A 12,264-nucleotide genomic window follows, 5' to 3' on the forward strand; every position below is an offset into this window, starting at 1 on the left:
TTCCATCTATACCTCACAACTGTACAGATTTTCTTTTCTCAGAATGTCCAGATTTTTGTCTCACATTTCTGGTCGGTTTCTCATAAAATTTGTGGTTTTGTGCCAAATCACTAAAGATTGAAGTCACTAAAAATGACATACATTTGAGTTTCAGATATATCCTTCATAAACACATGCTACCATAAATACTTTTATTATAATAACTTCCTAAGTTTATAACAGTAATACTTAAAATCTGTCCCCATTTTTTGGACCCGCCAATTATTTTATGTTTTTTCCACATTTCTTGCTGGCAGAGGTTGAAAGGTATGATTCCACTTTAAGAGTGCAGTTAAGCAAACTATTAAAAAGATTAATGGAAACATTAGGAAGCTCAAAGTTGAGTATGAACTTAAAATGGTCACTAAAACCAAAAATAGCTACAAATCATTCTTTAAATATGCCATGAAGTTAAGAATCAACACCCAACACTGTTTGTTGCTAGTCCAGAATAATACTTCCAACTCTGACCCCCTCCAAAAACAGCTAATATCCTTGCTGACAAATTTTGTGCAAATTTTACCTTATCCACAGCTATAATAATTCCACAGATTCCACAGTACCAGCCAATCCCTTTAATAATTAATTAGCAAATCCTCTCAGCCCTCTCAAAACTAAGAATACCTTATCCATGGACCCTAATAATGCATCAGGTTATCTGAACATTTGTACAAAATATGGCCTAGCTGAACCACAACTTAATCTCTTTAATCCATAGCTCTTCACTGGTTACATTCCTGAAGACCCAAACAGCCACTTTAATCCTATTATACAAGGGTGTCCCACCCACAGACTCTGGTAACTATATCTCATTAGTCTAATTAACCTTATATGCAAAGTGATGGAATGTCTTATCTAAGACCTCATTAAATCAGGGTATTGAAAATTTCAGCTCTAGACCCTCGTTAATCTGGCTTTGTCAAAAGAAGGTCTCAACTCTTACTTATTTGTAAATGTAAATCCAAAAATAAGTATAAGTGAGTCAAACCATCATGGTACAGCCAAATAAATATCCAGAAGATATATAAAACAGCAAACAGTTTATTGGAAAAAGGTTAGCGCTTTCACAGGGTTACCGCTTCATCAGACCAAATATAAAATGAAAGTAAAAATCACATATTTTTAAAAATGTACTCAGCCAATAAGTAAGAAATAATTAAAATCGAACCAATTAAAAAACAAAAATGATCTTACATCATCTTCTGCCTAATAAGGCAGGCTTTAGGGAAGTGCCACTGTTAAGGCCTGGAGGTTCATAAGCTCTCATAGAGATAATCCACTTTAGTTCACATAATTCAACAGTGTTGTTAAAATCACCTCTTCTTCTGCTGGGATGCAGCACTTGCAGAACCCTAAACAGAAAGGTACTATGGCCTGGATAAGATAAGGCATGATTAGCTGGGGCATTAGATATAACCTGATTGCGTACGTTTCCTAAATGCTCAAGAATTCTTTCCCTCTGACCATCTTTGACCTCCTATTCCCCCACAGAACAAATGTTTCCACAAATATCTGGTTAAAGGAATTAAGCCTCCATCAACAGACAAATAAGACATACTGGCATGACAGATATATGTCTCAAATATACAGTGGGTATAAAAAGTGTACACACCTCTGTTAAAATGCCAGGTTTTTGTGATATAAAAAAATGAGACCACAATAAATCATTTCAAAACTTTTCACACCTTTAATGTGACCAATAATCTGTACAATTCAATTTAAAAACAAATCCGTTAGGGGATAAAATATAAAAAATAAAAAAACGTACAATAAGTTGGTTGCATAAGTGCGTACACACTGAAACTAATACCTTGTTGAAGCACCTTTTGATTTAATTACAGCATTCAGTCTTCTTGGGTACACACCTGCCATCAATTAAAGAGACTCTGATTAATCCCAAATAAAGTTCAACTGTCCTAGTAGGATTTTCCTACATTAACTCAGTTCCCTACTACAACAAAAGCCATGGTTCACAGAGAGCTTACAAAGCATCAAAGGGATCTCATTGTTGAAAGGCATCAGTCAGGAGAAGGGTACAAAAAAATTTCCACAGCATTGGATATACCATGGAACACAGTGAAGACAGTCATCAAAAAATGGAAAAAAATATGGGACAACAGTGATGTTGCAAAGAACTGGACGTCTCTCCAAAGCTGATGAAAAGACAAGATGAAAACTGGACAGGGAGGCTGCCAAGAGACCTACAGCAACACTGAAGGAGCTGCAGGAATTTCTGGCAAGTAGTGGTTGTGCACTACATGTGACAACAATCTCCCATATTCTCCATATGTCTGGACTATGGGGTAGGGTTGCAAGACAGAAGCTTTTTCTTACACAGAAGAACATCCACACCTGGCTAAAATTTGCAAAACAATACATCAAGTCTCCCAAAAGCATGTGGGAAAATATGTTATGGTCTGCTAAGACCAAGTTTGAACTTTCTGGTCACAATTCCAAAAGGTATATTTGGAGCAAAAACAACACTTTGCATCACCAAAAGAACACAGTCTTCATGGTGAAACATGGTGGTGGCAGTATCATGCTTTGGGGTTGGTTTTCTTCAGCTGGAACTGGCGCTTTAGTCAAGGTGGAGGGAATTATAAACAGCTCCTAATACCAGTCACTTTTGGCCCAAAACTTCAGGCGTCTGCTAAAAAAATGAAGAAGAATTTCACCTTTCAACACAACAATGACCACAAGCATACATCCAAATCAACAAAAGAATGGATTCACCAGAAGAAAATTAAAGTTTTGGAATGGCCAGCCAGAGCTCAGACCTAAATCCAATAGAAAATCTGTGGGGTGACCTGAAAAGGGTTGTGCACAACAGATGCCCTCACAATATGACAGATTTGGACCTCTTTTGCAAGGAAGAGTGGGCAAATATTGCCAAGTCAAGATGTGCCATGCTGTAAGACTCCTACCCAAGAAGGCTGAATGCAGTAATTAAATCAAAAGGTGCTTCAACAAAGTATAAGTTTAAGGGTGTGCATACATATGCAACCAGCTTATTGTATGTTTTTTTTATATTTTCCCCTAACAGATTTGTTTGTTTTGCAATTGAATTGTACAGGTTATAGGTCACATTAAAGGTGGGAAGAGTTTTGAAAGGATTTATTCTGGTCTCATTTTTTTATATCACAAAAACCTGGCATTTTAACAGGGGTGTGTACACTTTTTATATCCACTGTACATGCAATGTATGTCCCCCACCTCTGGGACAAGGTAAATCTAGATAATCATCCACCTGTCAATCTTGTGTTTCCTTCCTTTAGGGTGAAAATTAACTTTTCAGTATGCATTATCAGCTAGCCTTGTAATGCTTTACAGACTGATTGCCTAGCACTTACCTATGAACCTATAAATGTGTGCATAGTACTTATATATCTCAGTGTATATATATATATATATATATATATATATATATATATATATATATATATATATACATATATATATATATATATATATATATATATATATATATATATATAGATAGACACACAGAGATGGATTAAAGGCTTTCACTTATTTTATTGCATTTGTACTTGCCTATCATTTTTATCTGCATCTTATAGCTAAATTTATCACATTATCACTGTTTTAAAGCAATTTACTGATTAACTGCATTTCATTACTGTTTAACTGCATTTTACTCCATTTTATTACTGTTTAACTGTATGTTTTCATACTATGAGCTCTATTTTTTATCTGCAAGTGGTTAATCTGTGTGTTCTTAACCCTTAAATTGAGTAGCATAGTCTGCATACAGGTTGTTGCATCCGGAGCGGTTTGTTTTTATTTTCTGTGTTTCTGGCAGCCATCTTGTGTTGGCAGGGGCCTATCTTCTCTGCTAGTGAGAGTAGCAGGGCTGCTTGGATAGGGTTACCATACGTCCGGGTTTCCCCTGACACGTCCTCTTTTTGGGCTCCTGTCTGGGCGTCCAGGCAGTTTTTGAAAATTCTGTGATTTGTCAAATTGCAGAATATTCAAAAAATAGATGTCCCTATTTCCCGGCAAAACAGCCTCTGCTTTGTTTTCTTTTTTTGATTGGCCCATATACTGGTATACCAGCCAATCAAAAAATTGCAAAACAGAGCTCTGTTCAATGCGGAACTGCTTGATGTTCCGCATTGAACAGAAGAGGGTCCGCTGTGAGATTTTTTGATTGGCTCGTATACTGGCATATAAGCCAATCAAAAACTCGCACAGCAGACCCACAGACACAGCAGACTAGAGAAGCTGAAGGCATGAATACTAACTTAATCCAAACTCACTGGCCTATGCTATCACTTTAGAAGTTCTTTGATAAAAAATGTTAGCTGCAGATATTGCACATTTGCATCATCTTACTCTTCAGCATTCAGTCTCTGCTGTATTTGGCTGAGATACAAGCATTGTGACAGGTGTAAAGGGCAGACCAAGAAGTCATCAATGCTCCACGACACAAGCTAAGAGGGAAACAACATCAGTGAACACAAGAGTGCAAAATTATTACTAACATCTGCACTATTTTACTGAAGTGCATAAAAGAGAATCAGGACTTCAAATATACAATAGGTAATTCTGGAAACCATAACTGCATCTGTAATGTCAGAATATAAGGGCTGCCTGAGGGACTTAAGGGGGGTGACTGCTTAAAACATGAGAAGCATGTTTTGATAATGGGCTTAATGCTAAGAATTTTAGCCTTAAGGCATTGTGTGTGAACATAACTTCTGGGCTTCTGAAGTTACATCCTCAGGGGCATGTCCTCATACATTTATATTTTCTGTATGAAGTGGTTTACAAGGGAGGGTATACTATTTAAAGGATGGGCCACGGAGAAGGTTAAGCTCAATGGACAGACTGATTTTGATCATGATTTTCTGCCACTCTACCATATAACAGGCTGCAAAAGCATATTAGGTACAGTATCAAGTACATTTTGTGCTCAGCCTGGGTACATATAAAATTCAACAAATAAAGTAAAAGTTGTGCTGGACAAAAACATGAAGAATACCAGGGCTGCTGGGAAAGTTGCTCATGTTGCTATTGCTCTTGATGCCATGAAATCATCATATCCCAAGAAATCTCATGCAGTGAATATATAAATTAAAAGACATACTATTTTGCAATGTTATGCATACACACCCAGAAAGACAGACCTCAACTCAGTTCCATTTTGAGGTAGCTGCTATAACTAATGCATATGAGTTCTGAAGATCCACATGCTCGAACAAAGCTACTTGCCTAGTGTGAAAGACCTTTTGTCCCGACGCGGTCAGTCAAGAATCTGGCATCCCTAAGAGGATGAAAAAATATGTGCTGGTATAATACCAGCACATATTTTTTCGTCCACTTCTTCGTATAACCAAATATGGTAACCCTATGCTTGGACCTTGTCTGGCACAAGCTGACTGGTAAAGAGAACAAGTGCTAGCAGGACTGGTTAGATTTTTGTGTTACTAGAATAATCTATTTTTTGTGGTATTTAAACCCTGTGTTTGATCTGGTTTGGGCTTGTTTGAGTGTTGCGTACCACAGCTGCACTGTTTCTAACCCATTATAAGATATTCCAGCTACGAATTTTCCTTAGTAGCACTTGTCTGATCACCTAGTAGTACTTATCTTAGACCTTCCACCCTTTATCACCTTAGCTCTCTCTGACCTGTCTCCTTCAGATTATGACAAATATGCAAGGACAATTTCCTACAGTTTCTCCTGCCTTTAGATATGGGCATCCTGAGACAGTGTAGCAACTGCCTCATGTACACGGACAACCCTCTATTACTACCACCTAATAATACAATTTGCAATTACATTAAGAACCTAGAGTCTATGCTCTCTCCCTCACAAGCCAGTATATCTGGCACTGAAAAGGTTGTCAACACAAACCTGACACCTCAAACACCACCCACTCCTACACAACACACACCTACATATGCGGAGGTCCTTAACAAAAACATACTCAAACAAAAGAGACCTCTGAGGAAAAAAACAACTCGAACTCCACAGCCCACCACACCACACATAGCCCACTCACCTGTGTCTCATAACCACAAAGGTCTAACCAAAAAACCAATATATTAGTTATAGGAGACTCCACTGTGAGACACAGAGATGTGCCCCTCACCAGGACGGATAAGAAGAAAGTCACTGTCAGTTGTTTGTCAGATGCCAGAATCCACCATATCACACATGCACTCAAGTCTCTCAACAACAGGTACTGTTATGACTCTGTCATAGTCCATGTTGGAGTGAATGACTTGAAACATACCTCCATGGACTATATGAAGAGAAACTTGATCAAGCTCGCTGAATATGTGTCCAGGGCAAGTATATCTCTAGCCTTAAGCAGCATACTAATATCACTCAGAATGATGCTTCAGTACAAACAGAAAATGACTGACTTTAACAACTGGCTTAGTTTCTGGTATCATTCCAAGGGGATCCAGTACCTGACAAACTGGAAAGACATGATCCACAGACCACAGTGCTTTGCCAGAGATGGCCTGCATCTGTCTCCCTTGGGCTTCTGGCACAGTTTCTTGCCTCTTACATAGTGCCTTTTTTAGGCAATGCCATGAGGTCAAAACTACCAACATGAAAATTTCATGAAAACGCAAATTAAAGGTCATGCTGCTAAACGCTAGGAGTCTAAACATGAAACTGCATTCACTGCAAGCATTCTCAACCCTGGAAGATGCTAACATTTGCGCAGTCACAGAAACATGGTTCAAAGCTGTGGACAACACCCTAGCCATACCAGGTTACTCACCCTATCATACATTCAGACCCCAAACCGTGGGGAGCAAAGCAAAAGGAGGTGGAGTTTCAATATATATCTTAAAGACACACACACACACACACACCTCCAGGCTGGTCAAACAGTATGACACACAGGAGACACTGTAGGTACAGTTGACTATTGACAAGACCCCTATTCAAATAATAGCCAGCTATAGGTCCCCAACTTTGACTCAAGATGCCCACTCCACCTATCTGGACCTCTTCAACTCTATCAAGATTCAACCCTTTACCCTAATCCTTAGTAATTTTAACTATCCAACCATATACTGGAAGAACTAATCATGCCAAAACATCTGATTTCATCAATGCAAATTCTGCGGACCAGCTGGTCGACACCCCCACAAGAGGTGATAATATCTTGGACTTGGTATTAACCAACATGAGTAACCACTGAAGTATCCCTATAGTGTCAACCTCCCTGGTAAGATCCGACAACAATGTGGTCACTTTGGAAGTCATCATCTCCCCTGCAACTCCCCCCCAAGCTACAGTCAAACATAAAAACTTCTCCAAAGCTAATTGCAACCTACTGAGGGAAGGTATAAACAGCTTCACGGCCCCCTCCACCTCTATAGCAAATGGCACAAATGTCCACACCTACACCAAAGTAATATACAAGCATTTATATAGCTGCATGGAATCAGTAATAACCAACAGGACAAAATCATCTCCTCAAGGAAGAGTAAATATGTCTGGTGGACATCTGCAATAAACAAACTCTATAATAAAAGGAAAATATGTTGTCCAGGACCAAGGATGAGCAGGTGCCTAATTGGAAGCAATCTCTCCTTTGCCTGAACAAGTAAATAAGAGCACTAGTGAAATCTTCCAAAGCTAACTTCAAGTCCAATTTGGCCACATCTATTAAAGATAATCCTAAGACCTTCTTCACATATGTCCGCAATTTCAAAGGAAGCACTCAGATCTTCTCAGAACTGCTGGTCAAGGACACCACATACACAAACACCATAGAAATTGCCAACCTGCTGGCAGACAGGTTCAGTGAAAACTTCACCCCTCTGCCCCCTTCCCATCAGTAAATCAGGACATCCCTAGCACCTGACTCTTCCATTATCTCTAGGGAGCAAGTCATCGCTGCCCTCTGAAAGGCAGAACTAGAGCCTCCATGGGACCCAATAATATCCCAGGCTGCATCCTATATGAACTCAGGCAGGAACTTGCAACACCATTAAGCACCCTATTCAATCAATGCCTGTGTATTGGCTTCATCCCAGCTGAGTGGAGGGCAGCCACTGTCATCCCTTTGCATAAAGGTGAAATGTCCATCGATCTAGGAAATTACAGACCCATCAGCATAACTAGCCTGATCTGCAAGGCCATGGAATGGATTATCAGGTCTATATTATCTAATCGACCACTTAACTTGTCTAATGCCGAAACGTCAACAGCTAAGGGTCGAAAACTTACAAAGAATTTGCTTGGCCATGCCACAGTAACATAAACTTCCAAGCTGTAAAAAAATTGGGGGCGTCACCCTCCCCCTCGAATATGGGGGGCTGTGCCCCCCACACACCCCCTAACTAAATATACCAACTCCAAAATCACTCTACACTGGGGAAAGGGCAAATTCTCGATAATGGCCAAGTGAACTCTTTCCGGATGAAAGAATTCGCTTACCTGGCCATTCGAGATTGTAAGTTTTCGACCCTTAGCTGTCGACGTTTAGGCATTCGACAAGCTAAGCAGTCGATTAGATAATATAGACCCGGATTATCATGGACCTCATTAACAAGGGCATTGGCAACCTCCAAACACTCAATCTCACACAGTTTGGTTTTGTCAAGGGGAAGTCATGCCTTTTAAATTTGGTCGATTTCTTTGAGACAGTGACCAAAGCCATGGATGAAGGGAAGACAGTGCACACCACCTACCTTGACCTGGCCAAAGCCTTCAATTCTATTCCCCACTCGGGTTTATTAGATAAACTCTCTCAACTAGATATGAATCTGTTTGCTGCCAGATGGGAAGCAAACTGTCTCACTGACAGAACCTACCTAGTCAAAATAGAGGACGCCACCTCAAGCAGCAGACCCGTAACAAGTAGTGTACCCCAGAGAGTGGTCTTGGGGCTCTGTTTTTAAGGATATACTTTTCTGAGGTGCAGGCCAAAACCAGTGGGCTATGGCTGACCAAAATGCAGATGACTGCAAGCTGGGTGCTGCCATCAATTCCCCTACTAATGTAGACATCTTCCAAGAGGGTCTCACCCAAATAAATGACTGGTGCCAGAAACATGGCCTCAAACTGAATGCCAAAAAATACATCATTATCCCCTTGTGGGAGAATGATGTCCCCACAAATTATCACATTAATAACAAGGTCCTAAGCATGCAATCAGTCATGAGGGACTTGGGGACCCAGGTTGATTGCAAACTGACTTTTGATCACAATATTGCCTCTGTTGTATGGAAGGCTTTCTACATGGCCCATCTCATTAGGAAAGGTATCTCATCCAGGGACAAGGAGGTCATAACATCCCTATATTCTTCCCTTATAAGACCCATTATTGAGTACAATGCCCCTTTCGGCATGTACCTCACAAAACACATGCAGCAGCTGGAGAGTCCACACAGGTTCCTCACCAGGAGAATCCAGGGCCTCAAACATCTATTCTATACAGTTAAGCTAAAATCCCTGTCCCTCTACTCAGTCTCATACAGGCTCCTTAGAAGTGACCTCTGTCCGGCATACAAAGCAATCTCAGACCCTGCCTTGATGAGACTGTCGCACATCTGCAAGTCAAGCTCCACCCGAGTAACCCGCACGCACAACCTCAACCTGGTCTGTGATATCAATAGGACTTGTTGGCAGGACAGATTTGTGTCCCAGAGACTCCCCTTCTGTGGAATAGAATCCCTCTCCATGTCAAGCAGAGTACCTCGTTAACTTTTAAGTGTAACCTGGATAACTGGATGGGGAACAGAAAATACACCATTGGGATTCCACCTGTGACCTTGCTGGACAGGAGCATCAGGTGCTGACTTCTCAGAACATGGGCTAAATTCTTGGCTAGGCTTGTAAGGGCCTCAGTGCCACTAGCCTAGTAACTTCTTATGATCCTATGAACAGTATTCATCATGAAAGCTTACTATGGTTATTAGGGAATGTGATTGTCAAATGTTGTTAGGCATTCATAGTTGATTACCCTGACAAATGGGCATAAGAGGAAGTGATATGGAAGAGGAAAGAGAATTAGACAAGGGTGTCCCATGAGTCAATTGCTGTTCTGAGTACAGACACAGTTAATGGTAAAATGTGAAAAAGATGTGAAATGCCTAGAAAATGGAGGTATAATAAGAGTTGAAGATGTCATATATTAGATCTTATGTTGCATATACAATTTTACATGTTAGACAATCTTGCATGATACAGATGGTTTACGGGCAATGAAAGTTTACTGTTAACCTGTTAAGGGAGACACTGATTAAAACAAAAAAGTATGAAGATTGGGAGGAAAGTGGCAGTGCCTTAGAGAGTGCAAGAATTATTAAGTATAGTGTTTGTTCCAGAATAAAAATAGCAAGATTTTGGGAAAGTGATTGGGGAAATAAAATAAGTGGTTGATATATGGAATAAGTTATTTTGTTTTTTCAAAGGAAGTTTATCTGATTAGGACAATACTACTGGGGTACTAAGCTAGAAAAGTGATTTTTACAGCAATATGGAACTTACATTTGAACTCCACAAAAAACAATATTATAGATATGAAAACAGAAGGTGTGTTGTGTGCTGTAGCAAACACCAGTTTTCTTTTCTGATTTGCTATTTTTAATTTCAGTATTTTTAAGCACAGTACTGAACGTGTGCTTTGATAAATTTGATAAAACAGAAGTTTATGGTTTATTGTGTTGTGTAAAATGAATTAAAAATAGAACAGGTACAGTTGTCTATGCAAATTTATTGGCAGACTTGCTCAGAGGGAAATGCCAGTAAGAAATCAGATGAATAACACAAAGTGTTTTGTAGGATATGAAGTGAACGAATTATGGAAACATATTTTGTTATTAAGGTGTATCAGGATTGTCTGAGTTGTGGGGAAAAGACTGGGGTTTAAACGGTCTGTAAATATTACCCCAAATATATTCCATATAGCTTGTGTGATAACGAAGGATGTAGTTTGAATAGCAAAGGTGACATCTTAATTCAGAAGATGGAAATGTAAGACATGGATGGAAAGGTGCACTGTTTTATTGCATAATCAGATACTGGACAATGAGAACATGATGACAGATTGATGTCAGAGGGGTTATTTAAAGAAGAAGAAATGTAGGTGTTGAAAATAATTTAACTGCATATGGTTTCCTTTTATTACTTCTACTGTTGTCTTTTTTTTTCTTCAGCAGAAAAACTGTATGGGATTTTGTTTTGCTTAATCTGCAACCTTTTATGGATATTTCAACATTAAAGTCCCTATGCTTTTCAATAAATGCCATAGGACCTTTAACATCCATCTAGGCTGCCAGTAACTTAGCCAAATGGGACTACAGTTTAATATTTCAGCGAAAGGATTGCTTAGAAATAACATAAAATGCCACCCTCTGCCAGATACTGCATTCTTCATTTCCGTAACATTACTATTGTATCAAACATGAAAATAGCAAACATATACATAACACAATCACTAAACAAGGAATATGAAAGTCACAGCAGTGGAGGAATTCTATTTTATCTCTCAAACCATAGAGCATATTAACAGCAAAATGCAGATAATAATAATAATAATAATAATAATAATAATCATAATAATAATAATAATATTGCTATTTAAATCTAACCCCCAAATGAACAAGCTGCAAGAGAAAAAGTCATTTTATAAGATGGTGGTTTATCTTTGCTTCTGTTTCCTTTGCAGATATGGTCTCTCCACTGTGTTTCATCACCAAATTACACCAAACATGGGCAAATCCTAGTACAAGATATATCCAACTGCGGGAAGTTGATATAATTTGCTATAACTGATGTGAATAAATATTTTCTAGGTAATAAAATGCATGCTTAATAAAATAACACGAGCAGAGTCTTGAAAGGTATATATCTGAAATGCTTTCAAATGTCATGCTAATAATGGCAGATACAAAATCCATCAGAATCCGTCTGTGATAGTTTTGCATGTTAGTTTTCATGCCCTTACCTTGATCTTGGATTTGATGCTCCGAAAATGGAATACTTCTCTGGGAAGATCTTGAATCTCATAAGTGGATTTTGTGTCTTTCGTTTCAAGCTTAGGGGCTTGAACCTGCAGTACATAGCCATTCTCACATAACACAAGTAATGTGCTCAGCTCCTGGAAAACATTAATAAAACAAAAATATATCAGCTCTTGAAAAATGTTAATAAAAAACAATATCAAACACAAAAACTCAGCTATAGAAATCATTTTAGATACTGACTGGTGCTTTGGATAAATAATTC

The 12,264-nt window shown here is 38.9% G+C and overlaps 1 protein-coding gene across 1 annotated transcript in view; it reads right to left on the reverse strand.

Annotated features, from left to right (window-relative positions):
- Positions 1-12,264, reverse strand: part of CFAP44 (cilia and flagella associated protein 44) — a 1,689,287-nt gene that overhangs the window by 775,399 nt on the left and 901,624 nt on the right. Inside the window, exon 20 of the mRNA XM_044073142.1 lies at positions 11,984-12,136. Within this exon, the coding sequence (XP_043929077.1) occupies positions 11,984-12,136 (153 nt within the window). The remainder of the gene's footprint in view (positions 1-11,983; positions 12,137-12,264) is intronic.

This window comes from Protopterus annectens, chromosome 5.part1 (genome assembly GCF_019279795.1).
Source record: "Protopterus annectens isolate FY-2018-M chromosome 5.part1, PAN1.0, whole genome shotgun sequence".
NCBI lineage: Eukaryota > Metazoa > Chordata > Ceratodontiformes > Protopteridae > Protopterus > Protopterus annectens.